The sequence below is a fragment of the Strix uralensis genome, chromosome 10 (assembly GCF_047716275.1).
Source record: "Strix uralensis isolate ZFMK-TIS-50842 chromosome 10, bStrUra1, whole genome shotgun sequence".
NCBI lineage: Eukaryota > Metazoa > Chordata > Aves > Strigiformes > Strigidae > Strix > Strix uralensis.
The window spans coordinates 20,082,158-20,109,704 of NC_133981.1; the positions used below are offsets into that span (position 1 = coordinate 20,082,158).

General features: G+C 40.6%; 1 protein-coding gene across 14 annotated transcripts in view; it reads right to left on the reverse strand.

Moving 5' to 3' along the window:
• Nucleotides 1-27,547, reverse strand: part of DCAF1 (DDB1 and CUL4 associated factor 1) — a 56,759-nt gene that overhangs the window by 21,372 nt on the left and 7,840 nt on the right. For 11 of the 14 annotated variants that reach the window (XR_012630302.1, XM_074879596.1, XM_074879598.1 and 8 more), the window contains 19 exons: nt 25,013-25,089; nt 24,211-24,284; nt 23,124-23,237; nt 20,991-21,128; nt 19,537-20,040; nt 18,215-18,316; nt 16,856-17,014; nt 14,147-14,326; nt 13,147-13,356; nt 11,791-11,960; nt 9,876-10,000; nt 7,486-8,746; nt 6,344-6,542; nt 4,973-5,055; nt 3,984-4,068; nt 2,328-2,561; nt 1,713-1,806; nt 1,135-1,239; nt 283-356 (listed from right to left, as the gene is read on the reverse strand). Coding sequence is in view for 12 of the 14 variants with exons in the window: in XM_074879596.1 (XP_074735697.1) it covers nt 283-356; nt 1,135-1,239; nt 1,713-1,806; nt 2,328-2,561; nt 3,984-4,068; nt 4,973-5,055; nt 6,344-6,542; nt 7,486-8,746; nt 9,876-10,000; nt 11,791-11,960; nt 13,147-13,356; nt 14,147-14,326; nt 16,856-17,014; nt 18,215-18,316; nt 19,537-20,040; nt 20,991-21,128; nt 23,124-23,237; nt 24,211-24,284; nt 25,013-25,089 (3,988 nt within the window). In the remaining 2 variants the exon portion in view is untranslated. Of the gene's footprint in view, nt 1-282; nt 357-1,134; nt 1,240-1,712; nt 1,807-2,327; nt 2,562-3,983; nt 4,069-4,972; nt 5,056-6,343; nt 6,543-7,485; nt 8,747-9,875; nt 10,001-11,790; nt 11,961-13,146; nt 13,357-14,146; nt 14,327-16,855; nt 17,015-18,214; nt 18,317-18,423; nt 18,567-19,536; nt 20,041-20,990; nt 21,129-23,123; nt 23,238-24,210; nt 24,285-25,012; nt 25,090-27,547 lie in introns of those variants that run through there. The other 3 variants (XM_074879595.1, XR_012630303.1, XM_074879601.1) reach the window with 3 other exon arrangements.

The window sequence follows — 27,547 nt, forward strand, 5'->3', positions numbered from 1 at the left end:
ACCTCTGCACATTTTAAAGGGGGACGTGCTTCAAGAAGAGAAGCAAATGTGTTTGGAAGTTTAAGGAACAGGAGGCAGAAAAACAAGACTGCTGTGGGTGGACAACAAAAAGCTAATAGCATCTTTACCATCATCAGAACACCACCACTGCTTAGGACATGAATTTAACAGTACTCCAGGAACTCCAGAATCATCACTTCCGAAGGTTTTAAAAAAAGAAACAAAAAGCATTGCACTCAAACCACAGCTACAGAGACCAGAGTTTATTCTTAGCTCCTTTACCTCAATGACAGCCAGATAGCAGTCCTTGCTGTCTGTGCACAAGTCAAAGATATTCCGCTTTACGTCTATGGTAGCTGGAAAACATCACAAAACAAACTCAGTGGTTAACTGCATATTAATGCTGGCTGAAAGAAAAGCTGTCTAAAAGCAGATAAAATGTTGGGACAAGAAACAACAGCTGAAATAAAAGCAAAATGAACATTTGTAACTAATTCAACCCGTAATAAAGAACAGAAATGTTGGAGACTATGATAAAAAAAATAGCCAGGTAAGTTCTTAATCTGTTCTTCTCCCTTGATAATACATTTATTGGCCTCTCTAAGCACAGTAAACAAGAGATAATCTTCCAGGATAGGTGGCAACCAAGGGACTGAGCCATGTCTCCTTTCAATAGCAAAAGCCACATCTGTTTACATCCGTAGCAGCAATTAGCTTAGCTCCAGAAGCTTTGCAAGCTGGCAGCCAAACTGACAGGATTTTGAACTACCAGCATGGGGAAATGTTGTTGGAAAAAGTAAAACAAAATTAAAATGGAAGACCAAAAAAAAAAAAAAGCCCCTTCCTGAAATGAGACCAGTGACATCTTGGCCAAATGACCTACTATCTCAGATTATGCCCTACTTGGAAAGAAGAAAGGAAAATAAAGCCAGAACTGCAACGAAGACAATCACACTGAACAGGATATGATGCTTGAACCTATTTCAGCGTTAAACCCAACTCCCGTGCTTCAATCAGAACAGGTTGTAGTACGATTTGTTTTGTTACACATGCAAAGGAGAGGAGGAAGTGAATGTTACTAAGCAGAACTTTCAGTAAACCAAACTAAGCTATTTGCTCCTCATTTACTCTTACCTATAGGTTTATAATCAGTTGCATTAAATGTCCTGAAAGAAGAGCCGAAGGGACTTCTCATTCTCTCCTCCAGAAGGTCATCTTCATCATCTGCCTGCAACATAGCTGATACAAGGAAAGATTATTCCACAAATCCACCTTCCATTCGTCACTATCATTCACCAACTTAAGATCAAATCAGAGTCCGATGTGAATTTTCTTTCTATTTAATAGCTTGGCAAGACCCATTTAATATCTACTCTTCCAGAGATGCCTTTATTAATACTGCAGATCATTGAAACTTAATACAGAGGACAAAATTATTTTTTCAAGCATCATCAGATCTGCCATTATAGACATTTTCTTTTTCAATAGGTTGATTTTTAATCTCACAAATTAGTTGTGATATTGCTGATGTTAGAGAAAACTGTCTTTGTCAGCAATACTCATAGCATAAACATCCTGAAAAAATTCCAGTTCACACAGTAAGGCCTGGAGTTAGACAGTCTCTCTGAAGCTTCCAATTTCACTGAACAAGCATCTACTTATCACAAACCAGAGGTGACCAAGGAGAGTAATATAAGACTGAGAAGTCCTACCTCCATACATAACTGTGCCAGTATAGTTGAAGACCACACGACACTGATCCAGTGCGGGTACTGTGTGTAACAAATGGAAAGTTCGGAGGTCCCACTGAAAAAAATAGAGGCTAAGGAGCAACAAACAATTGAAAGTTTCTATTTCCTTTTTAACACAGTGGCAAACAACGGATTGTGTTCAGGAAAATTCACTGCCACCCTCTTGCAAGTATGACAGAACCATAATCGGATTCTAGCACCACAATCCCTTCCCCACATTCAAAATGAAAAAGCTCTTACTCAAAATGTCATTCCCAGTCATGAGAGTTAACCGCAATAGCTTCGAGGTTGATCTTGGTAAGGGATGGGAAGAGAGCAGAGGTACCACAGCATGTTAGAAAAATCTTTCTTGCTCTCTTTGTGTGTTAAGTATTTCCTCTAGGCCGTATAAGAGGCAGAATCTAGATTTAAATTAGCTATTTGTCTAGCAGTCAGACTTAATTGATTCACAGACAAAACCTGTTGTTACATGTAACACAGCAGGCCATTAATACAACTTCTGCAAACAGCTACCTGTTTATCAATACACATTCTTTAGGTCCCAGCACATCAGTTACCACAGTGGCCAAAGGATACAATTTCTGTATTGACTATGACCTCTAGCCCATTGGGATGGAAAACACCACTGATGGTCATGTTGAATTTGTCAAACTTGTGGATGGCTTGCGCCGATCTGACGTCCCAGAGGACACCATCATTTAGGACAAGGTCATCAGTGGGGTTAAATGTGGCACAGTTCTTCTTGTAGTTGTTGGCAAGATCTGGGTTAAACAGAGTCAATAGCTTGTTGCCAGTCTGAATATCATAGATCTTTTAGATTAAAAAGAAAAAGAAAGATTAGTCACAATTTGTAATATACCTGTGCCTAAGATCACCCCACATTCCCCCTTCTAGATTTGTTTTCAGAATCACCCCGTTTTTCATTTTGCTTTTCCATTTCAAGTGAGAGCATTCCAAAGACAACCCTTCCTATCAGTCCTTTAATAGTTTTTCACAGCTGGAACCAAGTCTCACAACATGTTTCAGCCAGTATTTAGCTTACTGCAGGTTCACTGATATATTTCAATACGATCAGGATTAGTTCCAAAGCAACTAACCCCATTATGAAAAGTGGACTGTGAAGCTGCAGTCACAAGGTACCACTTAGCCAGAAACTGTTTCAGAAATGGAACTGCTTTCAGAACAGATCATATTTGCAAACAAAAACTCCAAAGCACAGTGAGGGGAAAAAAAAAAAAAACAAAACAGAAACCATAAAAAAGGAGTTAAAGTTCCTGGCATTTACACAGGAAGGCAACTTTCTGAGCTTTGCCTCGACAAACTGTTGGAAGATAAAAAGATAAAAAGGGCTTTAACTAGTATGAAGGGTTTATAACTATCTCAGATAAATTTGATCTCTAACATCCCTCAGAGCCTAGCTCTCGTTCAAACTTACAGAGAGGAAAAAATTCTCTAGAACTGGAAAATAAATCTGTTTAACAGATAAACACAATACACAAACTGATATGACTTTCAGATAAATCCAAGTTAAGAACTGGGCAGGAATGGACAGTTTGCTTTAACAAATCAGAGCAGTAAGTAAGATCATAAATAATTTGAATAAGTTATGTTTCATGACAATTTTTAATGCAAATACTCTTTTGAAAGAGTCAGTGCCTATAACGAATGCAAATTAGCACGAGAAGCAGCAGCACTCTGAAACCTGCGTCTGTCAAATTTGCAGGTATTCATATAAAACCCTTCAACAGCATTCTCTCAAAATATATCAGTAAAATTAAGTTACCCAAAACAAGCTGCAAATTTGGGGGGGGGGCAAAAGGAGGACACTTTCAATAGGCCATTTCCCACAGCTGTTGATTGAGCTACTGTTAACTTTTATTATTATTATATTACTGAAAAATAAGGCAAAGGAGGCAACTTCAGGAAGAAAAAAAAGTGTCCTGCATGATCTCTCTCAAATAAACAAAACAAAGCAGATTCTACAATTGCCCAGAATCCTAACCACAGAGGCAACACACTGCACACTGCTTGTGCTACAGTTGGTTTGAAATGGTCAAGTTTATATCCTTAAAACACAGGAAGAAGTTATTTGACACTTTCAAAGCTTTCCTCTAAAGCCTCTTAGCTCATTAGTTACAGGAGCATCACAGAACCCAGATCTGTTAATAAATGTCCTGTGAAGAACTATATTCTTGTCACAGCTTCACAACCATCACCTTTATTGGTACTTACATGGGCAATGTCTCCTTTTGTGCCAATGACCCTATCCTGAGAGTGCTTGCTGAACTCCACATAGTGATCATCAGGGAAGGAATGCCTGTAGATAGAGTTAGTAAAGAAATCAAGGAACTGCAGATTCACACCACCTGTGTGAACCAAACACTACCCCATCACCTCCAGCAGAGGTTTCAACAATGCAGGAAGCAAAAAATATAAAGACAACTTTCCTTCACCATTGACCATGGCATACTACAACGTTAAAATGCTCCACTGTCATTTGCAGGAAAAAAAATCTATTGCAGACAGAGCCTTTACAGCAGACTGGTGAAAAAAACACAAGCAGCAAATTCACAGACTTGTCATTAACAGGGTCTGCCATAAACATAACACTATCTAGAGGAGTGAGCAATGAATGGCTTCACAAACATTCAAACACACATGCAGGACTGAGGCACATTAAACTTTTTATCCAAAGAATGCCCTCTAGCTGACTTAAAACAGGTCACACCAAAACTGTTGCTTACAACTGAGATAGACAACAGTCAAACCTTTTAAAAATTAAGAGCCTTCCACACACATTTTTATGAGAAAGAACAATTGTAAATACTGCAATCAATTTTAAATAACTGTCTCCAGGTCTGAAAATTTCACCATGTAAATCACCATGCTAGTAAAAATCTGTAACTGGCTACAGAAAGACTATCAAGATAATTTACAAACATGAGAACAAAAATACAAACATTTATTTGCCTTCAGGGACAACAGTGATTTTACTGATATATCTTGTATTAAATAGGACTTTAGATAGTTAGAATTTAGCAAAGCTGTCTATAGCAAACAAAATAGGAAGATAACAAATATAAGAAAGGGAGTACATTTTACTTTTTCACAAGAGACATTGTGAGAGCTGTGCTGTACTGTTCTTTCATAGACTTTGTTCTTAGGGTTTCTGCCTATATTGAACTGCAACATATCCCTCAGCTGAATCAGAGTATACCTACTTCATATCAAAGACAGACTTCATGCCCCACAATGCAGACAGAGGTTGGCTCCACGTAGCAGATGTCAGCAATAAAGATCCATCCTGTATTTCCAGATGGGAGTGGAAGAGGAGAAAGGGAAAAGAATACCAGGGAAAACGGAGGTTATCATTATACCTGTACACTTTAACTTACACTTACAAGATGAATTTAGGAACTATAGTAGATTGTTCTGGTTTTGTCTGAGACAGAACTAATTGTTTTGGTTTTTTCCTTCCTTCTTAGTAGCTAGAATAGTGCTGTGTTTTGGATTCAGTATGGGATTTGGTATGTGAAGAATGTTGATAATGCACTGATGTTTTTAGTTGTTGCTAAGAAGGCCTTTACTTCTCATGTCCTGCTAGTGCACAAGAAGCTGGGAGGGAGCACAGCCAAAACAATGGACCCAAATCGGCCAATGGAATATTCCGTATCATATAACATCATGCTCAATATACTGATAAGGGTTCATCGGGAAGCTCTACTTGGGTTTTCGGGATGGTGGTTTTAGGATTCTCTCTGCTCTGGGATCACTAGCCAGGAACGGGCTGGGCATCGGTCAACAGGTGGTGAGCAATCACATTGTGCATTACTCGTTTGTATTTTCTATTATTACTACTACCATTATTATTTTCATTTTATTTCAATTATTAAATTGTTTTTATCTCATCCTACAAGTCTCCTTATCCTTACCCGTCCAACTCTCTCCCCCATTCCCCGGGGATGGGGGAGGGCAAGCGAGCAGCTGCGTGATGTTTGGCTGCTGGCCGGGTTTAAACCACGATACAGATTTTGTGCTTACTAAACTACTCCTATGGGGATAAAGTCTAGGTTTCTAATACCATGTAGAATATAAAAAGCCCTTGGCAGACAAAAAAACCCATTACAGATAACAATAGGAATGATCTATGATGTTAATAGCAGATAAAATCAGATAATCTATGCCTGAATTTTGATGCCCTGTGAGTGGAGTTAATTCTGCTTATAAATCAGTTATCTTTTATTTCTTCCTAGAATCAACCCTCTAAAGATTTCTTTCTCCAACAAAGAGAGGTTATATGAAGTTTTATATCTTATCTCACATTTATCTTACATAGTCAGTTAAAGCATTTTTCCATTTCCAGACATATATATTCATTAGTTATGAGGGCACACAGACACTGTGCATCTTCTCCATTATCTTGGGAAGAAAAAAAATAATTGTAGAACTTACAGAGAGGGAGTATGTAACTATTACAAATACTTTAATAACAAGCATTGCAGGCCAGGTGCATTTCAGATGTACATATCCAGATGGGCCCAAAACATACCAGATCTTAGGCTGTGAGAACTTCTAAAACTCAGATCACTTACCCTAGATGGCTCAAGGTGCGTGATGGCAGAGTTATGGCAGTTGTAACTGGCCTCCTCCTGTCCACTGAATACGTTATAGAGTTTCAACTGCCCTGTGCAAGTACCCAGCATTAAGAATCGTTCTCTTGCAGAAAACGCACAACAGGTAAAGCCACTCTCATCCTCATTTGCTTCCCTGAACACAGAAATGGGACGGAACCTAGAGAAGGTAGAAATACAAGGGTCACCCAAAAGAGAAAAAAAAGCAAAACTGAAACGCTGTGTGACGATATTAAATCCAGTCCTTAAATATCACGTAGATACAAGTTACAGCTTTCTTCTAGGACAAGCGAAGTGTCAATTGTAAGACTAGCACTCAAGTGAGTATGTTACAATAGTGTTTGCAATGTTTTGGGGTTTGTTTTGCATTCTTAAGTACTTCTGTTTAAGCACATCATTAAGTTGAAGCACTTGGGAGTCCATCTTCAAAGTTGGATTGATAGAAAACCTGTAATGCTGTCACCTGGATAAGTACAGACAGCTAGCAAAAAAATTTCTAACAGTTCTGAAACACTCAAGACAAGAAGGCACGGCACAGCAGCCAAATAACCTCCTGTCATCACAGTTTCCCAAGGTGATACTGGTTTCACTGTGAAGATGCTTTCATCTATGTGTCATCTTTATTTTTATAAACTTTACATCATCTTCCAATTCAACCTCAGCAAAGAAAAGCCATGTAAAAAGGCTAGCAACTGGTGGTGCTGCGGAATCAGCTGCAACAGCAAAATATGGATTCTGCTGTCCCGCATCTGTCAGCCAACCCTCCTCCAGGCTATGCTACACTGTCATTTAAAACTGGCATTACATACTTACCTTCCAAAGGAGAATAAAGAGCCATGAGCTTCATTAGTCAATGTTGCTAATGAATTAACATGAACTGAAAATAAAGTGTGCTTTATGTGCTAAGGGTCAGTACTAAGGACAAGAGAAACAGAACGACTTCTAAAAATGCCTTTCAAGGCTCTCCCACTTGTCACTGTTGAATTAAAACACTTTTCTTTCCAAGGATACTCCACTGCGGGACTGCACAGCCTGAATCCAGGTAAGGCTTTTTGGCACAGGGTACATCCTGAGAGGGATCAAGAAACATTTTTCTTCCTTACCTGCTAAATATAAGGTGTCTATCAAAGCAGCCACCATCCACCCCTCCGTATTTCGGAAAGGCTGCCCTGCGGGTCAGCCGTGAGGTAAAGTTAGTTGGCGCTTGGCGCCTCTGTTTTGGCTCAGGACACTGGTGGGGAGTAAAGAGAGAGAAAGGGGGACAGGTGGCAACAGGGTTCTTGCAGCGGGCGTGCTGCTCCCTAAGGTACTCTGTGATTATACTGTCCAGTGTGGGTGGGGAAGGAAGGTGTCTGTCCAGCTGCTTTTTGATAGCTGGGCTCTGGCTGTAGGCGCCATGGTCCGATTTTTGTCGCAACACTCTGATTTTCCTGCCGTTGCAAGGAGACGGCCTCTCCCTGACAAAGCTAATCCTGCCAATCAGAGGAGAGTTGCTGGCATAAGAAGGGCCTGGAAGGGCGAGTGGACCTTGGGATGCAGACGGCCTTGCCTGAGCATGGACAGAGGCGGCAGTGGAACCTACAGAAGCATGGCTACTCAAACGGGCTGAGATGCCATTAGCTATGCGAGGAGTGCGAGGCAGGGTCACAGGAGAGGCAGCAGCCGCGACAGGGGTGAAGGCAGATGAATGAGATGCTGCAGTCATGGGTAGGTCAGCCTCCTTAGTAAGGACAGATGCAGTTTCTCCTAGGCCCTTAGAGATGAGATGGTTCCGAATCAGGAGCAGCAGCTCCTTCTCAGGAAACGTGATCCTTGACTGGGCCACCACATCCGCTTTCTGCAACCGAGCCAGAGAGACATCTGTGCCAATCAGCAACGGCTTCCCCGAGACACGCTCTATCAGCTCAGCAGCGTATTTGCAGAACTTCACATGCTCGCTGCGCTTGTCCTGAAGCACCGGCTCTTTCATCAGCTGCTGAATTTGACAGCTGCTGAAGAGGGGGAGCTTGCTGATAATCTGCCGGACAGTACTGCTGCGCGAGAGCCCCACCAAGGCTTTGCAGGCTAATGCTCGGATCTGATCTGCGTCTGTGATCGGCATCTTTATAGACAGCAACGACAGCAGCACTTTGATGCCGTTATTGGACTGTACCACATTCCACATCTTAGCTAATGTGTGCTCACTGCTCTTGGGGGCCTGAGGCAGCTTTCGCCGAGGAGTTCCAGAGATGAATTTGCCAATACTGGAGATCCGATTATCTGGCCCACATACACAGTTGATGATGATCTGAAGGGCTGATTTCTGAATCTCAGCATCATGGATGAAAAATTCACCTTCAGCAACTCCAAGGATGATACTAATACCTAGCAAGGGAAAGAAATAGTTTCTTTAGTACTCTAATATTTATCTTACGCAGTTTATCAGACAAGTAAGGGAGCCTTCCAAAAATTTTAAGTAAATAGGTAATTCTCTTCATTCTGGGAATTTCTGAAGTTCTGCTAACTAATGCAAGATGTATTCTTCTACCTCACTGACAAAATGTTTTCCTACATTGATGCCCCTCCACTTCAGCATCAGTAAGCAGGGAGTCAAACAATCTTTCAGAGAAGGCGATCAGGCATGGCCCAGGAATGCAAAATCTGAGACACCTCGCACAGAGAAAGATGCACAGGCATGCCTCTGATTCCTGCTGTATAAATATTGCAGTATTGCAGAAATATACAATACTGCAGAAAGCAATATTGTATAAATACTATCAAAGTGGAAACAAGAGAGGAAGGAAGGGGACTGTGTTATGAAGGGAAAAAAATTAATCATATCACAGCTTCCAAATGGAGTCAGACACAAAGAAAAAACTTTGGGGTTTTTCCCCCCCAGAGGTCCTGTTCCATATCCGCTTCAGAAGATCAAAACCTTCACTCAAGAAAGAATTGGTGTTTTGTCTAGAGAAAGGTTTTGTGCAAAGGAAATTGTCTTTTGCCTATATCTAGTACTCTGCCTGCCTTTTACTCTTCTTAAAAAAAAAGTCAGGCCCCAGTTAACGCATAAGCCTTAGATGTGATCCACGCACATCTCACTCATTTTCACAGTGAATCTGTGGGTAGCCAGTTAGAGCATAACTCAAACAGCAATAATTGTTCCTCTCCCATATTCTCAAATGCCATATCCCCAGGAGACCTACATTTCTGAGAAGTTGAGGGAACCTAATAGTCCCATTATGAAAGTAGATTTGCCTCCATCTGTATTTAATGAGCTCTTGAAAACAAGCACAAGTCAAAGACCATGCTTTCAAATTTGTAATCCAACCACAGTGTTAATCATGACACAATTTAAACCACAGTCTACTCTCCCATTTATTTGCATCCTTGATGGTAACTCTAAATACATTAATTATTTTAACCCTTGTCTCACTGGAGGTGAGAAACAGACAGCTAAAAACCATGTAGCAGAAGACAATGGATAAGTCAGTCATCAGGACCATATTCAGCTTACCCACAGTGGAAACAGTAGATCCAGCTTCATCTAACACATCCACAGGTTCTGCCAGCTGCAACTGGATTTTAGGAACCACAGTCAGGATGGCTAGTACATCCAAAGCATATCGTACTGTGTCATTCCTGGAAGACAACAACAGCGGAACTTCTTAGAGGTGTACATATAGAGTTGTTGCAATAACATAAGATAGTATTTAATCTACTCCAACAAAGAGCAGTAAGTCAGTCACATCTGACGTTTTTGATGGTGCCTTTTGCTTTTAGAATGTTCCACTCTTAAAGGGCTAGTCTACACAAAAGGCAGTGCTCACATACACACCACTGTCTGCAGTCTGTCAACATTTAGTCCACGCTGCCCACAGGCTCCTAAAAGCACTCTAATTTTGTATTTATAAAAATAAGAATGTTAAGACTTATCCACAAAAGCATTCTAAATTAAGCTTCTAAATCTAATCTAACTCTCTATCTTAGCTGGGAAACACTGCTGTCTAAAATACCCTGTCACCAGTCAACTAGGAAAGAAGCTTTTCTGAAGGAAAGGGAAACTGCTTAGCAGTAAAACAGACAATTGTGATAGGGAAAAAGGCATCAAGTTAGGCACCAGTTTAAGGGACACAAAGGTGCATGGAAGATGAAAAGGGCTGTTAAGAGGTGAAAGAGCAGAACAGTGCAAGAAAAGGGGGGGGAAGGCTTGCAAGCCTTTATGGAAAGGTAGGAGTTAATCCAGTTAGCAATTAGGAAACAGCTGCAGAGAGTAAGAAACAAGAGAACACAAACTACCCAGGAGAGTGCAACCTTGAGAGAGGGGGGGGGGGTGGGGGGGTGGGAGGCAGGGGATTGCAGAAGCAAAACAGATTTCAAAGGTTTTTAAGTTAAGTTAGGCAAGGAGCTCCTGCAAGCAGCAGAAATAAGGAGGAGTGAGTCCTGGTGACAAGAACATCGCTGATGACAACTAGTTATAGCAGACAGTGACTCACCAGTGAGAGGACTAGTTTCACTCTGGGGAGCAGATGGTCATTAGGATAAACAGAGGCTAGAATCTTGCACCCATCCTCCTTTTGAATTGGGGACGGGATCCTAACGGTATTCTGAGCCTGGTGGCAGTTCCCTTTCTTTCATAACAGTAAGGATGCTGCAGATTTTTCTGGGGTAGGGAGGTATGGGGAAGAGGTGCCACAGAAAGATAACAGAATACCGTAGTGCCCCCACAGCTTGTCTGCAGCCAAGACAACAGAGAAACTTAAAAGTGGCATCATAAGGTGAGCCCCTCTACCAACATGTTGAGTTTAACAACTGGTGGTGTATCACCTAGGGACATGAACCTGAGCAATGCACAGTAACAAACTTCAGTCTTTTTCCTCTCTCAGATGCTGGCTTGTTGCATAGTCACACAACTCCTTTGCACAGTTATACTTGCTCAGTAAATTTCAAATACCAGCAAATCAATCAAGTGATACACAGTATCCTCAAGTCAGCTAAACCTACTACATCAAAACAGACGTTACACCTGTTTCCAGGATTAACATATGTTTTCATTTCATCCTCTACTTTGAAGGTTTTCTAGTTTTTCTCTAACAAAAAGAGGTAAACAGATTTTGAGACAGATAGAAAGCAGCACGGAACTGTGAGTAAACTCTACTATGACACTGATTTCTCAGAAATCAAAGGCCTGAGGCATTTTGGCTCTTCAGAAATCTCATGACATCCCTCTCTCTACCTCAAAATTTTAGTTCCCCCTTCCAAGGTGTTAAGTTTCATAAGCACTATGTAGTCACAGCACAGGCCCTAACAGCACTAACCAGTACATGCTTGTTCTAAATGCTATCAGAGAGGCAGAAAATCTAGAAATGTAATGTCCTGCCCAGGAGTCACAACTTACTGCACTAAAATACATACTACAGCAAACTGCTCACCTTGCATAGTATGTCTTCCAGTTGCACGCTATTGAAATGAGCTGAAGCATGAGTTGGACGCAAGACAATTTGAGAAAAACCTCTGCTGGCTCCCAGTAGAGCTGTGCTGGACCATACTCAATCAGGAACTCCATCATCTCTACAATCTGCTCATGAGTATACGAACAGGCCTGCAGGGAAGTGAGTTGGAACATCACATCAAGTGAATGCAAGAATGCACACCAAGTCTTCCCCTGCTGGGATTTAACTGAAAACTGCATCCACAAAGAGTAGACTACCACTGTCTCTTGCAGATTAAGTATTTACTTTGTTTTATTCCCCAAGTATAGAAGAATACAGCAATTGTCACTATAATATACAATAATAATTTTAAGAATAACATCCTTTAAGTTTCTTTGCAGTCCTAGAAGCCTTAGGCTCTTCTTAAACTTCTTAGTTTAAGAAGAAAAATTACATTAAACTTCTACTTTGTTTTTAAGCTACTAATCTAGCAGTTACTAGACCATCATTCAAAATAAATTTCTGCTGTAATATTAAAAAAGGCTGCAAAAAATATTCAATTACAGTTTCTTAGTTCTGACTACAAAACATAAAGAAAAAATGGAAGTTCCTAACAAGCTTGCCTTTCAATAATTTTTATTTTTTAAATTACACAAGAAGGTGACAGCTTATACACATTTCTTTATTTACTGAAAATAAGTGATTTTTGCAGAAGCAAAAAACCCCTTATGTTTTCTTATTTCAGCTCTTCTAGAATACCATCATAAATTAAACCAGGAATCACAGGTGAATGCTCCCTCAAAACAAGCAGCCATAAAATTCAGTTTAAAAAAAAAAAAAAAAAAAAATCACTTTGCAGGGAGAAAGTAGTTAAAAAAATAATCATGGCCACCACAAGAATCTCACAGGTCATTCCTAAAAACCATGGTGTCCAAAAGACACATTTCTGTTGTCATTATCAAAACAAACTTATTTCCAAGTTTTTCAACATTATGCACTTTTCTATACATACAGATTTTGTCCTTTCAGAGATTAAAAGAATAGAAAAAACCCACAAGTATCAAAAATAACCTGCCTTTAACTTAAGTTTTTGAGATACGGAAAGCGAATCACAGCAGATGAGCAGGAAACTTAATCAAATGTAGTTCAGATGAACCTCAAAGGCTCTTCTGTATTTTTCTATTACTGTCATTCCACAAGGCAGGAAAAAAGTACAAATAAAAAAATTCCTATCCCTACAAATTGCACACTGCCTAGTTATTCCACTGGCTTCAAAGGACATCCACATTTTCCTGCATCTTGGATTTGCTTGAAAAATGCAACAACCATGTTAAAAGCTTGCAACATGCTACTCACCTTGTAGGGGGGCTGCGGATGGACCAGAATGCCACCTTCAGTGCGCTGGAGCGACTGCTTCACCTGTTCAAGTTTGATAGCAAGGTGAGCCTCGAAGTATCTACGCAAAGCCATGCAGGTGTGTTTCCCAGTCTGGCGACTGGCAAAGATCTCATCATCACTCAGAAGGGCTCCTTGGTCTTCCAGGTTTAAGATCTCAAGAGTGCTTATCTTCAGAAAGAGGTTGGGTGGGGGGGGAAAAAAAAAGTTTTATCAGCTTACCCTTCAGGAGAAAAAGGCACCTACAGTTCTCAGCTGCACTTGTACTAAACCCAAACAAACTTACTTTGCTATGCAGGACATACAAGCACACTCTCTGAAAGCTGACAAAAGCTGTCCGAACAGAAAAGGCTATCTGAATGGATAAATAGTAAGTCTTAAAAGAACCATTCCCCCTCCTTATATTACACAACACAAAGCGTGTTTACACCCTGCAGTGCTGATGTCCCCCAGTTAGGTACAACCCAGGCTATTGGGACTGCAGAGCAATATCATGCAGACGTACCAGCTTTTGTACATAAACAGTATAATTTATCCTCATAAGGTACGGTGGTTACCACAGCACAAACACAGCTGTACCTCTCCTGGAACAAGGCTGGATTTATCTGCATCCAAAAGGGTGCACGACAATACCACACATGTATGTGGAATGGCGAGAAACATCTGAACTACCACTAAGCTACCACTGTTTAAATAAGTACTGCTTAACCCAGGAGTTGCACCAAAAAGCTCTCAAAAGGGTAGCAAGTCTCTGGAAAATAAACACAATAAGAAGAAAAATAAAGAGATCCATGTGTATGTTGCTTAGAAAACTCATGTCATCTCTCCATCTCTTGGGAGCTGAGGAGGAAAAAAAAACAAGCAAAACCAAAGAAAGAACAGAACTCTCCATGGTTGCACTGTAAAGGGTGCAAAACCTGACACTAAAACCCAGTTCACCACATAAAACTACAAGCCTTACCAGGTTAACCAGACGTCGAAGGCCATCATGCCTGTCAAAGAGCTCCAGGACAGCACGGAAGGAGAAGCAAATGGAGAAGAACATGGTAGCATGGCAGCAGCCCGAGGCATGGGAGCACTCCATTAGCCATAAGGTGTAGTTTACTACATCTGAAAGTACATTGTGGGGGTGCATGCACACCTAGAAAGCAAAAGAACATTCTTGAGAAGGACTTCAAACAGATTGCTAAGGAGAATTTGTCCAAGGAGAATGAGAGTTCTGAGGGGCAAACAGACAAACATCAGTTACTCCCACAGCTTGACTTGGGACATCAGAGACAGGAAATAAGAAGTCCCATTTCCAGAGGAGTAAAAGAAAGCCCCTGTGAGACTAATAAAGACTATGATGTGGCAATGGAGGACTAGCAAATGGTCCATTCCCAGACCTAAACACAATAAATACAGCAGTCTTAGTGTAGTATAATTCCACAAAGTCCTTCTCCATACCACTTCAAGCTATCCAAAGAATGCTTCACTAGAGGCAGAGAAGGAAGGGAAGTTTCCACTAAAGAAACAAAAATTCTTCTCAGTGTAACAGTATCATATGCTATGTTGAAGTTCTGGCAAACCCCAGTAGCACTGAAGTCTAGGGGAATTGCAAGGATCATCAAATGCAAATCTAAACCTTGACCTTCTCTGGAAATAGACAACTGAGCTGGTCTTTTTCTTCACCCAGACCCCACCTCTGAGATGTGCAGACCATGTGCTCAGAACTGCACTCATGCATACATTTGTCAGCTTCCAATGATGAGGAACTCAGAACCCTCTGCCAGGGTCAGCGCTGAGAGGAACAGCGGAGTGCTATATGCCAGCTGCTATATGCCAAGTCAGCAGATTCGTCCCTTCTCTGCTGGTGTTGGACATACTCAGAGAACACAGCACTACCAGCTCCAGCCTTGCTTCCACCCCAAACCCTGAGGCTTGGCATGGACTAAGTGACAAGGGGCTGCCCCTTGAAACTGGCTTCCTCTGAAATCCAAAGACAAGAGGAGTGTACCACAGAAACCTGTCTACCTGGTACCTGTAGATATTGGGGTAACATCTGGCAGATGGGACAATGTCACCACAAAACAGCAGCATGGTTTTATCACATGGCCCAAGAATATCAAGCAGAAGGAATGGAATGCTCACGCAGCACCCTGCCACAGCTTTTGGTTTTCCTTTTAAACTACTGTGCAAGCAGCAAGAGGAATCAGAGAAAAAAAGAAGGAAAAAAAAAGGAGCATAAAGAGTTTTCTCATTACAAAGTTCAGAGAAACACGAAAGCAGGTCATATGCAGCCAAGGGCCATCTTTCTGACATAATGGGCAAAAAGAAGTGGAGGGAACATTATTCCCATTTCACCTTTCTTGCCCTCATAAGGGAGATGTAATACAGGATACAGACAGCCCTGATCAACCATGATTACCAAAAGGTTTTTGAACTCACTCATACAAATGCCTGCAGAACACAAATGCCAGCAGAATCCTTACAGATACGGCCTTAAACAACCATTACCAGTCCAGCCTCTACGTGCTCAGGAGTGTTAAGCATGTTAAAATCACAACACACATTCAGACAGCATCAAAAACTAGAAATAAAGTAAGCAGAAATGTACAGTTGCAAGTTTAACTGCTTCCATTTTCAGCTGACAAAAACCCCACAATACTAGACAATGCCAGGGACAGGCTAGGAATCGAAAGCCATCACTTAAAGCAGAGCAGAGTTGGAAGGCTTAAGGCTACAACTTTGCAGTTACTTTGAATGAATCTTAGAGCAGGATGCTCCCATATGCCAGTACTAATGCTCACAAGCTGAAAGTTGTTGTTTTGGTTTTTTTTTTCTTGGCATGGTAGCAACTTTAGAATAAGTTGGATCAGTTCGTAGGTCTGGCTCAGCATGCACGTGCTGCTGCTAGTACAAAAAATAAAAAGGGAAATAGAATCACTGTTTAAAGCAGTTGGAAAATTGAAGCTTAATGATAGACAGCTGTATCAACCTGTCTGAAGGGATGCTTGCTGGAGGAATGTTACTGAACTGAGAGGAGGATTTCTTTTAAGAATTTTTTTCTATGTTAAAATATGAGGTGAGGAACTTTACCTTCATTATCACCTGTTTTAACAGGTGTAAGCTCAGGCCACAGATAACCCTTAGTGTCATTTAATTTGATGTTCTGAACGATGCAGACCAGATCTGCATCGGTCTTCTGCTGCACTCTTAACATCACCACAGAAGGGGTGTTGCTGTCTGGAATCTGACTGAGGTACTGTGTAACACAGAAGCTGCCCACACGGGGACTGAGCATAGAAGAAACAACCTCAGGTATAAGAGTCCATTGGAACAGGCAGGAGAGGAAAGACAAATGAGAATAGAGGAGTTTTTACTACTTTTTTTTTTTTTTTTTGAGGAAAGAGGAAAGAATAGGATGAAGAAGGTGATGAAAGTATTGAGACAATGCCCACAAGACAGAGGTCTTCAGTTAATTCCCTAGGAACAGAAATCCACACCCTTGAAATAAAACACTCAAAACACACCATTATTTATATGCTTCCTATTGCCTCTGCACATACCAGAGCCTTCTACATAAATTTGCTTTTTAGCTTAGGAAATGTTTATTCACTGTTTGAACACATGTAGAAACACCAAGAAACAATGGGAATCACTGCAGTTACAGTAGAAGAATGCCTCTTACCCTCTCCATTGCATCTTGATTGTAAGACAAATAATATAAGCACATGGAGACCCCTGTTGCTGCCATGGAAGGACGAGGAATCTCCAGTAACTTTTGCACTCCTCCATGAGCAACAAACTCTGTTGCAAACTTGTTGTGCAGCAGCAATGATGCCAAATGCTAAGGAAGGATAAAAGCAGATTAGACTGGAATTCTTCAAACTGTCATCAGTTCCATCCCCCGCCCCATAGAAAAACAGATGGCAGAAAAAACAAGCGCTCCGTGCTTTGTCCACTTACTTCCTCCTCCCATTATATTTAACTGCAGAATGTAGTATTTATCCCAATGACAAAAGCAAAAAAAGGCACTATCACTTTGTTTAACACATCTTGCAAAAGAAAAACAAGAAAAGCAGAGCAACTCAGAAATTATCCAATAGGCCATCTTAAGTCTTCCTATTCTTTTCATATTAAATCACTTTCTATTATCACTAAGAAATATTTAAATTTGCATTCACACTTTGTATATACCATATTGCTGGCAAGAAGAATTTTACAAAATGAAGTTTAAAGGCTATTGTTAAAACGGAAGGCTGCAGCTGCACTGAGGTTTACTACACACTACTTTTGTGTATTATCAACACCTTAAGAGGAAACAGTAAGAACCATTGTAAACCTCACTCCACTCCCAACTGAGGTAACCTACACCTTTTGTAGGAACACTGCTGCTTGGAAATAAATTCTCAGACAATGAAAATGAAACGGAGAGAAAGATGACACTGGAGGATCAGAGGCAGAGAAGTTACTGTCAAAGAGGGAAAGAATGCACACAAAAATATAGCTTGTACTGCTGCACTGCAGGTTATTTTGTGTGGTTTTGTACGTCAGGGAGGTAACCTTAAAGACTACTCACACAAAACTATTGTATTTCAAACATTAAGCTCAGAGATGTCATGCTGGGGCTTCTGGGAGTAAGATGTTTATGCTTCTTAACCCTTACAAATGTCCCTTGAGATGACAGGCAGTGAAACAACTCAGGAATGCCATCTAAGGACAGCAGGAACACAAGCATTTAACAGAAAAAGGAATTTTTATCATCTTCAGATAGGCAAATGGCGGGTCAAATTAATGGCACTTGCTGCTCAATTAAGATTTTTTTTATCCACTCCCCCCTTTCTTGTTATTTTAAATACTTGAGAGTTATATAAACAAAACTGCAATGCATTCAGGTTGCATGAAAGACAATTCCAATCCCAGGGAATGCTGCAAGATACACAGGCCTAAAGAAGGTGAGCACTTGCCTTTGACGCACGAGGCAGACACATATTCAATGTTTTTACAATGTTTATGGTACATTTCATGCATTATGAAAGTAATTTACCTTAAGGGCCTCAAAAGTGAGCAGCACATCGTTGGTTCGCTTCAAATCGATGTAGTACATCATCAGTTCCCTTGATCCCAGTTGCATAAAGATGGGCAGTAGCTGAGAAAAATAAAATTGGGAGACTAGCTGAATGTTTCATGGGAAATACAAAGTCTGTTTTGGTTTTTACTCTCTCAAACCCCCAGTTTTCCCCTATTAGCAGATACCTGTTATGAGAGGTCAGTGGTAACCAGCTCCATCCATAGGAAGCAATAAAGGTTAACAGACCTCTTGTAATACATCTGCTGACTGCAGCAAGGTGCATGACAGCTGCCACACGGAAATCTTAAGACTCTCCTTCAAGTGCGGCTATGGCAAGTCCACACAGATACCACCCTGGCGATAGGTTCCACTTTCCATCTGTGCAAAGACAACTACCCAACAACTGAACAGAAAAAACAGGAGAGCAGGGCAACAAACCAAAACCCTTTGCATAATTCTTTGTGTAACTGCTTTATAGTATTAATTCCCATTTTTATATCCTATTATTGCTGGCATATGAAGTGATCCAGTCAGCATGCAGCGTATTAGAGGGATAATGGTTTCTTTGGCTCTCACAGAAGCAAGGCACACACGTGCAGACACACAACGTATATCACAAAGCAAAACTGTGTTGCTTTGTTCTACTTCAAATTAAGTTAAACCACCTTAAAAAAAAGATTAGACAGAGATAAAGGTGGCCTGCAGACCTGTGCCAACTTGAGTTTTATGGTTAAAAAAAGGAAAAAAGAAACACACTTTGGTAAGTCTGACCCTGCCCAACTACTTTGTCCATGTAAGTAACAACAGCTCTCAAAAGCATTGCATAACATGGGCACTGCCATTTCTCATCAGAACTACTGCAGAGGTTACACAAACCACTTCATTTAGAATTTCAAGTTCATTATTTCCTCAGACTTTTATTTGCAGGAGTCTGTCACATCCCCCAGAGGAAAGAGGAAAAACATCTGTATTTCAAAACAAAGTGACTTGCCCTGTGTCATGTAAACAATCACCAAATTTAACAGAAACCAGGAATGAAATTGCTAGTGCCATGCTCCAACTGCTAGACCACACACCTGTTAGGTTCAGGTTTGAGTATTACCTATCAAGTAATACTCAAACTATGACTTCATCGATTTGAAAGTCATCAACAACTCAGGAAAGGTTACCGATCTCTATCACATCAGGAAACATCAGAGCGATGTAACAGTTCTGCAAATTTTTCCCCACAATACCACTCACAGTTTTGTCAGGAAAATTCAAGCACAGAGTGCTTCCTCCCACCTTCATATGCTCACCTCTTGGTATTCCCCTAAGGGAGTCAGGTACTGAAGAATTAGCCTCTGCTCTATGGCAGGAGTCAAAGGGTAAAGTGTATAATTAGTGCCAATCACCCACGGGGACATTTCTGACCAGCTGCTGTTGGACAGTTCAACAAACATCCGCTCTGATTCTGAAGCAGAGAAGCCCAGCTTCTGCTTGGCCTTCCGGAAGCCATCTCTTTCATGCTGTTTCCCTGATTTGCTTTTTCTCAGTCCCCCATCATCTAGCTTTGTAGCAGAGTTTACTCTGCTGCTGGTCTTGTGACTTGAATCAAGATGAAAGGAGATGTCCATATCACCAGAAACTTCCTCTTGCTCTCCATCTACTGCCATCTCCCCATAATCCATGTCCACAGCCTCTTCATCTAGAGGCAGCAGAGGATCTGATGGCACTTTCCGAGGACTGGGACGCTTGTTTTCTTGTTTTGTAGTCATTTCAGTAACCTGTAACTCCCGTAGCCGTCGAAGCACCAAAGCCACCTGTTTCAGAGAAGAAGCATGCATGAGAACACACTTCGTGCTTTGATATGCCACTCACATTGGCCATATTTTTTGTTCTTATCATACAAACAACTCCACAGCATAAAGCGTCAAGTATGCTGTGGTGTACATTTGCCCAGAAAAACAATGACTTCAAAGTGAATAAGAAACTCCAATCCTTTATGCTACAGCTACTTTCATTCTAAAATTTCAGCACCTACTCTCCTGCACAAGAAGGAAGTGGCTTGAAAGCCCTCAAGAGCAGATGAGCTATATTGGTGCTAACAGAATCACATACCAGGTTGCACCATCATCTCTGCCTAGCCTAGAGTAAAGGCAACATTCCCTTTTGAAGCAGCAGCTTTGATAAACTGCAGTTCCACAAAACCTAAGGTCACACTTTTAAAGGCCTGAGCTGTGCAAGAATTAGAATGCACCTATGCTTCAACACAAAGTTGCCTATCCTGCCTTCTTCCAAAAGTCATCTTGATTGCTGATAAACATCATACAGAATCAACACTAAACCAGCAAAAGGTTTGGAAGAGATGTGAATGCAATTTCATATTAAGTTGTCCCCATGTTGATTTACCTTTCATTTTAAAATCCCTGTCTGATACGTAAATCACAACATGCGATAGTTACAGATGTAAAGCTTCTGAAAATTTTTCTTTAAGGAAGGTATAAGTGCCATTAAGAAGTATAGTATTGGCCTTCTTAGGTTTCCATTGGCATTTTTAACACAATTAGTATGACAGAATAATCAGGCCACATGCCCCAGTCTTAGCAAATGCATGGTCAGGAAAGGATGGAAAGTATGAGCTACTGACTCTTACAGATATTATTACAACCACTGTAAGACCCATATATTAACTCATGAATGTGAGCTCCCCACAAATAAAAAAAAAAGGTACCTGCCCTCTAAAAAAGGAAAGTGATCAAGAGATCATTACCAATTGTGAGTTCTCGTCCCTATAATTTGCAGCAATATCTTGGTTTTCCATGGCTCCTCCTAATAGCCCCGTTGCATATGTCCTTAGCGGCTGATCAGCCTCTCGCGCCCACTTAAAGAGATTTTCAACTATGCCTTCCTAGAAGGAAACAAATAAAAAAGCAATTCCAATAATTATATGTAATTTTTAACTTATCAGTCCCAGTGAAAGCATCTGTTAGTAACAATTCTCCTTATCTCTAGTAAAGACCAGGCTAGATTTCCTACCAATCATGTAATGAATCAAAAATATCTGGAACCAAAAAGGAAAGAAATCTGACATTTTAAGCTGCATAAAACTATTCCCAGGCATCAGATACTTCGAATCAGGATTTGCACCCTTGCAAAAATCTTCTGAAGTGGCCAGTCAAGCTACTGCCTAGGAAGCAGAAAAACACTACAGGTATAAATCAATTAGTCGAAATAAACGAGCCCAAAGGTTCTGTCAGTCTCACTGATATAAATCTCCAGCAATTTATCAGATTTCAAAGAAACCATGTTGAACTTACAGCAAGTAGAATGGAATTTGGATAAATTTCTTACATTTCACTAGAAGTTCACTAGGGCTAAATTAAAAGTCACTTAAATAAGCAAGCTATCTGGTGCCACAGGAACTCTTCACACTAATGACTACTCACCAATCAAAACAATTTTCAACATAGTCAGAAATCCATAATGTTTGCAGAAGAGAGAAATGCATGCAAGTATACCAATCTGTACATACGTAAATATTAATGTTAAATATGGTTAGTATTTTCAATAGAAACAGTATCAGCAGTGTTCAAACACATTCTGCCAGCCAACTTTTCTTAACAAGGCTGTTAATTAAAAATTAAAACAGTCAATTAAAGAGACAATGGTTAAGAATTAAAGATTCCATTTTTTCCTGTAAATCACTACCGGACTTTGAAACATCATACACCACCACATCATTATTGTGCACACAATTCGAATCATAGGTACCATACACTAAAAGCTCAGTTAAAAGTAATAATGAATAGACATACATTTCAATGAGAACTCTCATCTTACAGATTTTGAAGAGTAGCCTGTCATATATTTAAAGAACAATGCATTCTTCAAATGCTCTGACGTCATTAAACCCCCAGCCGAAGCCGCTGCGCCGCCCCGGGGCGAGCAGGCAGGACCCCCCCCCCCCCCCCCCCCATCCCCCCCCCCCGAGCCACCGCGGGAGCAGGAGGCAGCCACAAGTCAACAGCAAGCAAGCCCTGCAGCACAAAAATTAACTTAAAAATTGAATTTCAATTTACAGAGAGATCTAGTCTCTGAAAAGAGCTACATCCTGCACAAATAGGGAACTATGGATCCAAAAAAATTCAAAGCAAAACAGTCTCACATTGGACAGATCACAAAAATCTGAAATTAAATTCAATCCTTCACAAAGGGAGAACATTATTCTTTCCTTCTACCATGCTTTAGAGTTCATATCCATATTTCCAACACTAAAGAAATGAATTTAGAACTTTTATATAAAGCACTAGCTGATTTCCAAACTTCAGAAAAACATTACAGTCATTTTTACAGATGAGGAAACTGTGGCTCAGGAGTGAAATCAACTTTCTCCTTCCTCACTTTCAACTCTCTGTGCATTCCTTCTGAAAACCGCACTTGCCAACATACAGAAGTCTGATTCAGCTGCCCATCACAGTTCCAGATAATCCCCACAAAGCATGTGGATTTTAGACTGCTTAGTTCAAGTATGACTTGCTTATCACTTGGCCCTAATAATGCTATTGCTTTGCTGTAGCTGGGGATTACTGGGCAAGACTCCTACAGCAAGTCTTCAGGTTCTACACAGCCTGCTCCATTCACAGGCTTATAAAGTAACAATTCAAATTATAACATTTCCCAAAACATTACATTAAGTTCCAGCTCCTCTGTTTGAATCAGACCTGTTACACCTTAAAAGCTGCGAAATACCCGAGATTTGATCAGCTGAATGAGCCAAGATTGAATAGACTGTCTCTGAGAGCCAGGATTTCAACATGGCTCTTTACTGGTTTCTCCAATGGGAAGAACTGTTGGAGTACATAATACACCAAGCTTAAAAACCAAGCCTTAGTACAGATGATACCTTTTCCTGAAAGACAACGGCTGTCTCCAGTCCCGGCATGATATCCAGAAGAAGTCGGCAGGCGGCAGTGTTTAATGGAGGTTCTCTGCTTGTCATCACATAAGCATTCACTAGCTAGAGAAGACCAGGAACAGCATTTGTTTGAAATTCAACTCTGACCAAAACCAGTGCAGTGAAAGCCTTACAACTCCCACAACAGCAAAATGATAAAGTAAGAAATGTCAGTACATAAGCTCTGGATCTCAAGATGACTAGCCTTTAACCGGCTCCCTCCACTGCCTCCAAAGTTGAAATTACTTCTCAGAGAAACAGCATTCCCCTCTGATCTGCTGTTCACTGACCAAATGCCTATCTTGAACTGATTTGTAAAGACAAATGCCTAAAAAAAAAATGCAGTTTAGTAACAGTGTAAACATGAAAAGGTAATACCTAAAAAAAAAAAAAAATTGCACATTTTTAATGGCATCTATGTTGGCTTGTTGCTTACAGTTTAAGACAGAAAGCTACACGCAAGCAATCTGTTAGAATCCTTATAGCAATGTGTACTGATACAGGTGCTTGCTGGGAAGTAAGGGTAACAAAAATTCTAGCTATTAACTCATGTTTGACTATAGCAACGCAAGAGAAAAGCCAGATTTGCCTCCTAATTCTCTGCCTGAGTCTTCTAGAGCTGACATACCCCTCTGCTCCTACGGGCAGTCCAGCATTTGCAAGCATTCAGAGACAAGGCACTGGAATTAGTGGTACTAATTTCCATTATAGAAATAAAAGAAAATGTAGCTCCTCTAATACAAGTTTAAAAACATAATTAAAGGGACTGATAAACCTTGAGAAGTACTAATTCAGTTGTTGCTACACATATTCCAGCAATCCCAAACAGCTCATGAACTCCCTTTTCCTTGAGTCACTTTAACAGTGGCAAATGAGTTGCACTTAAACCCATTTTAAAACCACTGCTATGGAAGAGATAGTCCCAACACCAGTGAAATAAATATTAAACAAGTACTGAGGTCAACCAGCACAGAGTAAACAAAAACCACAAGAAGGTGTCAGGAATTGGAAGATACAGTTCCCAGAGCAAACCTACCGCATTCATGAAATCATCATTCTTGAAAAGTATCCTCAGTAAGTGACCAAGCATGCACTCTGGGTCTGCTCGACCTGTGGGAGAAACAGGAAAAAAGACTTACCCACCTACCTCAAGATGTCAAGATTAATACTGAACTGCTATCTTCAATTGATTGTGGAGTACTTTAGTTAGCAGGACCTTTCTCAGAAGGAAAATTACAAGAGAAATCATGTGAATTATTCACCGATTTAACATTTTTTCTAGCAGGCATTACCTCCCTTGAACACCTACTAGTCAAAACACAAGACATTTTAGAGGTTCAATAGTACTGAACCATCATCTTTGTAGACAGTGAAGACGTAGATGCCCGTTGAACTGTTCCAGTAACCTGAAAATAAGTCATCTCAAAAAAAAAAAAAACGTAAGGATAACAAGATAAAAAGCATCAGTGGCTGTGACTAGTCTAAAGCACGGCACTGACTCAACAGCAAATTCAAGATCATCTGAGACAGACTGTCTTCTCTGTCCACCTAACACCTAGTACCTCACATTAACTACAACTTGTTAACATGACCACACCCTGATGTCATAAACTAGCCTCTGAAACACTCTTCCCAAACTCTACCCAGGGCCTCAAAATCTTGCATCAAAACTGCCAGATATCAGCACTACAGAGCACAATTACCCAGTGCAGAAGCGGTATTAGACCTCGATCAGCAGTGAGCACACTCAGGCTAAAAATTGCTTACTCTTAAATATGAATTACCAGGTATCCATTGTGACAGAGTTGGTGCTGCCAAAACCATTCAGGACATCTTACCTGGGTGTCGGTCATCAAACGGGTCTGGATCCCCTTTGCGGTACTCTTCAGTCTCCTTCTCAATCAGCTCGGACATTCTGCAGAAAGAACAACATCAGATGAGTAGAATTCACACTTGGTCTTCTCTTAGTGCAGAGCTCCTCACAACAGCCTATCTGTCAAAGTACTATAAAACCACTCATCAACTTTCACTTGAACAGTGTGCAGTGCCACCAGAGGATTTCAGACTGTTCACAAAAGAGGGCTGAGAAAAGAGACTTGCCTCTAATACCTCACCCCCCCACACTGTGCTCCAAAACATGCTGAATCCATATCAACATCCCAGTGATGCGCAAACATGACACTTGGGAGGAGCCAACACCTTTTATTTACTCATGTTAGAGTCCTGGTGATGTTCTACAACACATACTGTAGAGAAATAGAGTAAATAAAGGACTTGAGTTGTACTTCTCACCTTCACATAGTCTTTCTTTTGCAGTAGAGTAAGTCCTGAACACATGCCCTAGTCATCCATCCTATTCAGCAGGGGAAGCTGCTCAAACTGCCTACACAATTTTTTGTTATTTTTGCATATTAAATTTTAATAATATTGTGTAATAAAAGTATTTAATATTTAATAAAATGCTGTGTAATCTCTGTTCAGTTTATCCCTTCAACTTTTTAGCATGTGTCAGTTACTGCAATGGAGAAGACAAGGAGAAACTCAGCCAGCTCCCTATTCATAGACCTTCAAAATACATTAAATGCTCCTTCATATCTGAAAAAAAAATGAAGGCTGTTTTGAAGCTATGCCTTCTCCTAAACTGAGAAGCAGCCTCAGCAGACACAAGAAATCCTATGCTCCAATTCATTTAGAATGAGTAGTAAGGGAATTAATTATTATTTTTATTTAAACAAAACCAAGAGGGAGATTATCTCATGGTCAAGCAATAAATAATTCCATAATCATCCACTGTCTTTCTCCATGAAGTGTTACAGCAGAAATATATGCAGTTTGAGGTAAAATAAAGAGCAGTATTCAAAAAAGTTAGGAAATTAAATCTTATTTCCTTGGTATAAAACCTCATTCCCTTCCCTCTACTGAGGTCAAGAGTGCAGAGCAGAATCTATGTGCAGCACAGCATTTTAAAATAAGGTCTTAATACCTCAGGGTAGCGATAGGCAGAGATTATTATAGGGGAGGGAAAACTGCTGGAAGGCTGCAGTAATCCCTGGAAAAATATTTGTCTTTCGCAGGAGATTTCCCTTACAGAATGCCACTAACTTCTACTCCATTCCTGTTACTTTCCAGAAAATATCCTGTGGTCCCAGAGACAATTAGAGGCAAAAATGTACTCAGTCCTGCCTCTGTGAACTACGCTGACTTGCCAGTATGACAGAGGATAATGTTATGAAACCTGCCCAGATTGTAGGAACAGCAAATTAGCTAATCAGAAATGAGCAGAGAACTTTCCTGCTTGTCTCTGATCTGACAATTATCTTTCAGCAAACTGTTTATCCTGTGGGGTTCTAATATTTACTTTTAGTAAGCCTGAATGTGAAGAGATGCAAATTGTGTCCCTTGCTAACAGGTGGCACAGCTTGAGCTCTCATGAATTTCTGGCACAAGCGAGTTACTTAAATACTCCACTGCCAGCTCCTCTTTTTTTTCCCCTGAGAACTAATAGCTTGAGGGGTGCCTGCTGACAGACAACTGGGACAAATGGGGAGTTGAGAAGCTGCACCCTCGACTTGTCAGGTCTTTTTAGGTGATAATCAGCATTTTGATCATGTGCCAGAAAGGACAGACAAGCAGCACAGAAAACGAGCATAACATGCTCATCAGTCCACCCTGTTTAGGTAGGCAGCCAAACAGCATGCCCACTGAAGCTGCCGAGTGGTTTCAGCGCAACAACATTATCACAGCCTAGATGAAACAGGCACATGAATCACCGATTATGGGGTTTTTGAGACAATTAGTCACAATTGTTTGACCAAAATAAAAAAAGCACTGCCTCTTTAAAATTGACTTTCAACAAGAAAAAAAAAAAATCAAGCTTGCTTACAATACCCTTCTTTTAACTAACACATACAAAGGTGGTTTGTGAAGTGACTTGGATGAATCTATCTAGATCAACAGCTTTGTCAATCCTCAGTTGAAACCACAGGAGAGTCAAATAACTAACAAAGCTCGTTCCTGCCTCATAACATAGGCATGTGGTACACAGGGCTTTAACAAAAACCAATTCACAAAAAACACTGAACTTCTATTCAGGTTTCAGGATTTCCTTCGTTCACTTGGCATTATATTGGTTCTCTAGCCACTTCAGAGTTTGCAGACAAGATCTAGGTTTTACATGGGGGGAGGGGTTCTTTCCCCTCACTTCTAATTTTTTTTCTCTTTACAACTGTCTTTGCAATCATCTATGGAAAGTTAGTCAGATCCTCACCTTCACTTGCCACAAACTGAGCTCACCTTGGGGGTGGGAAAAGAAGGGGCAGTAGTATACATAAAAGTATGTCAATTCTGCAAGACCCCCAGTGATCTAGATGGCA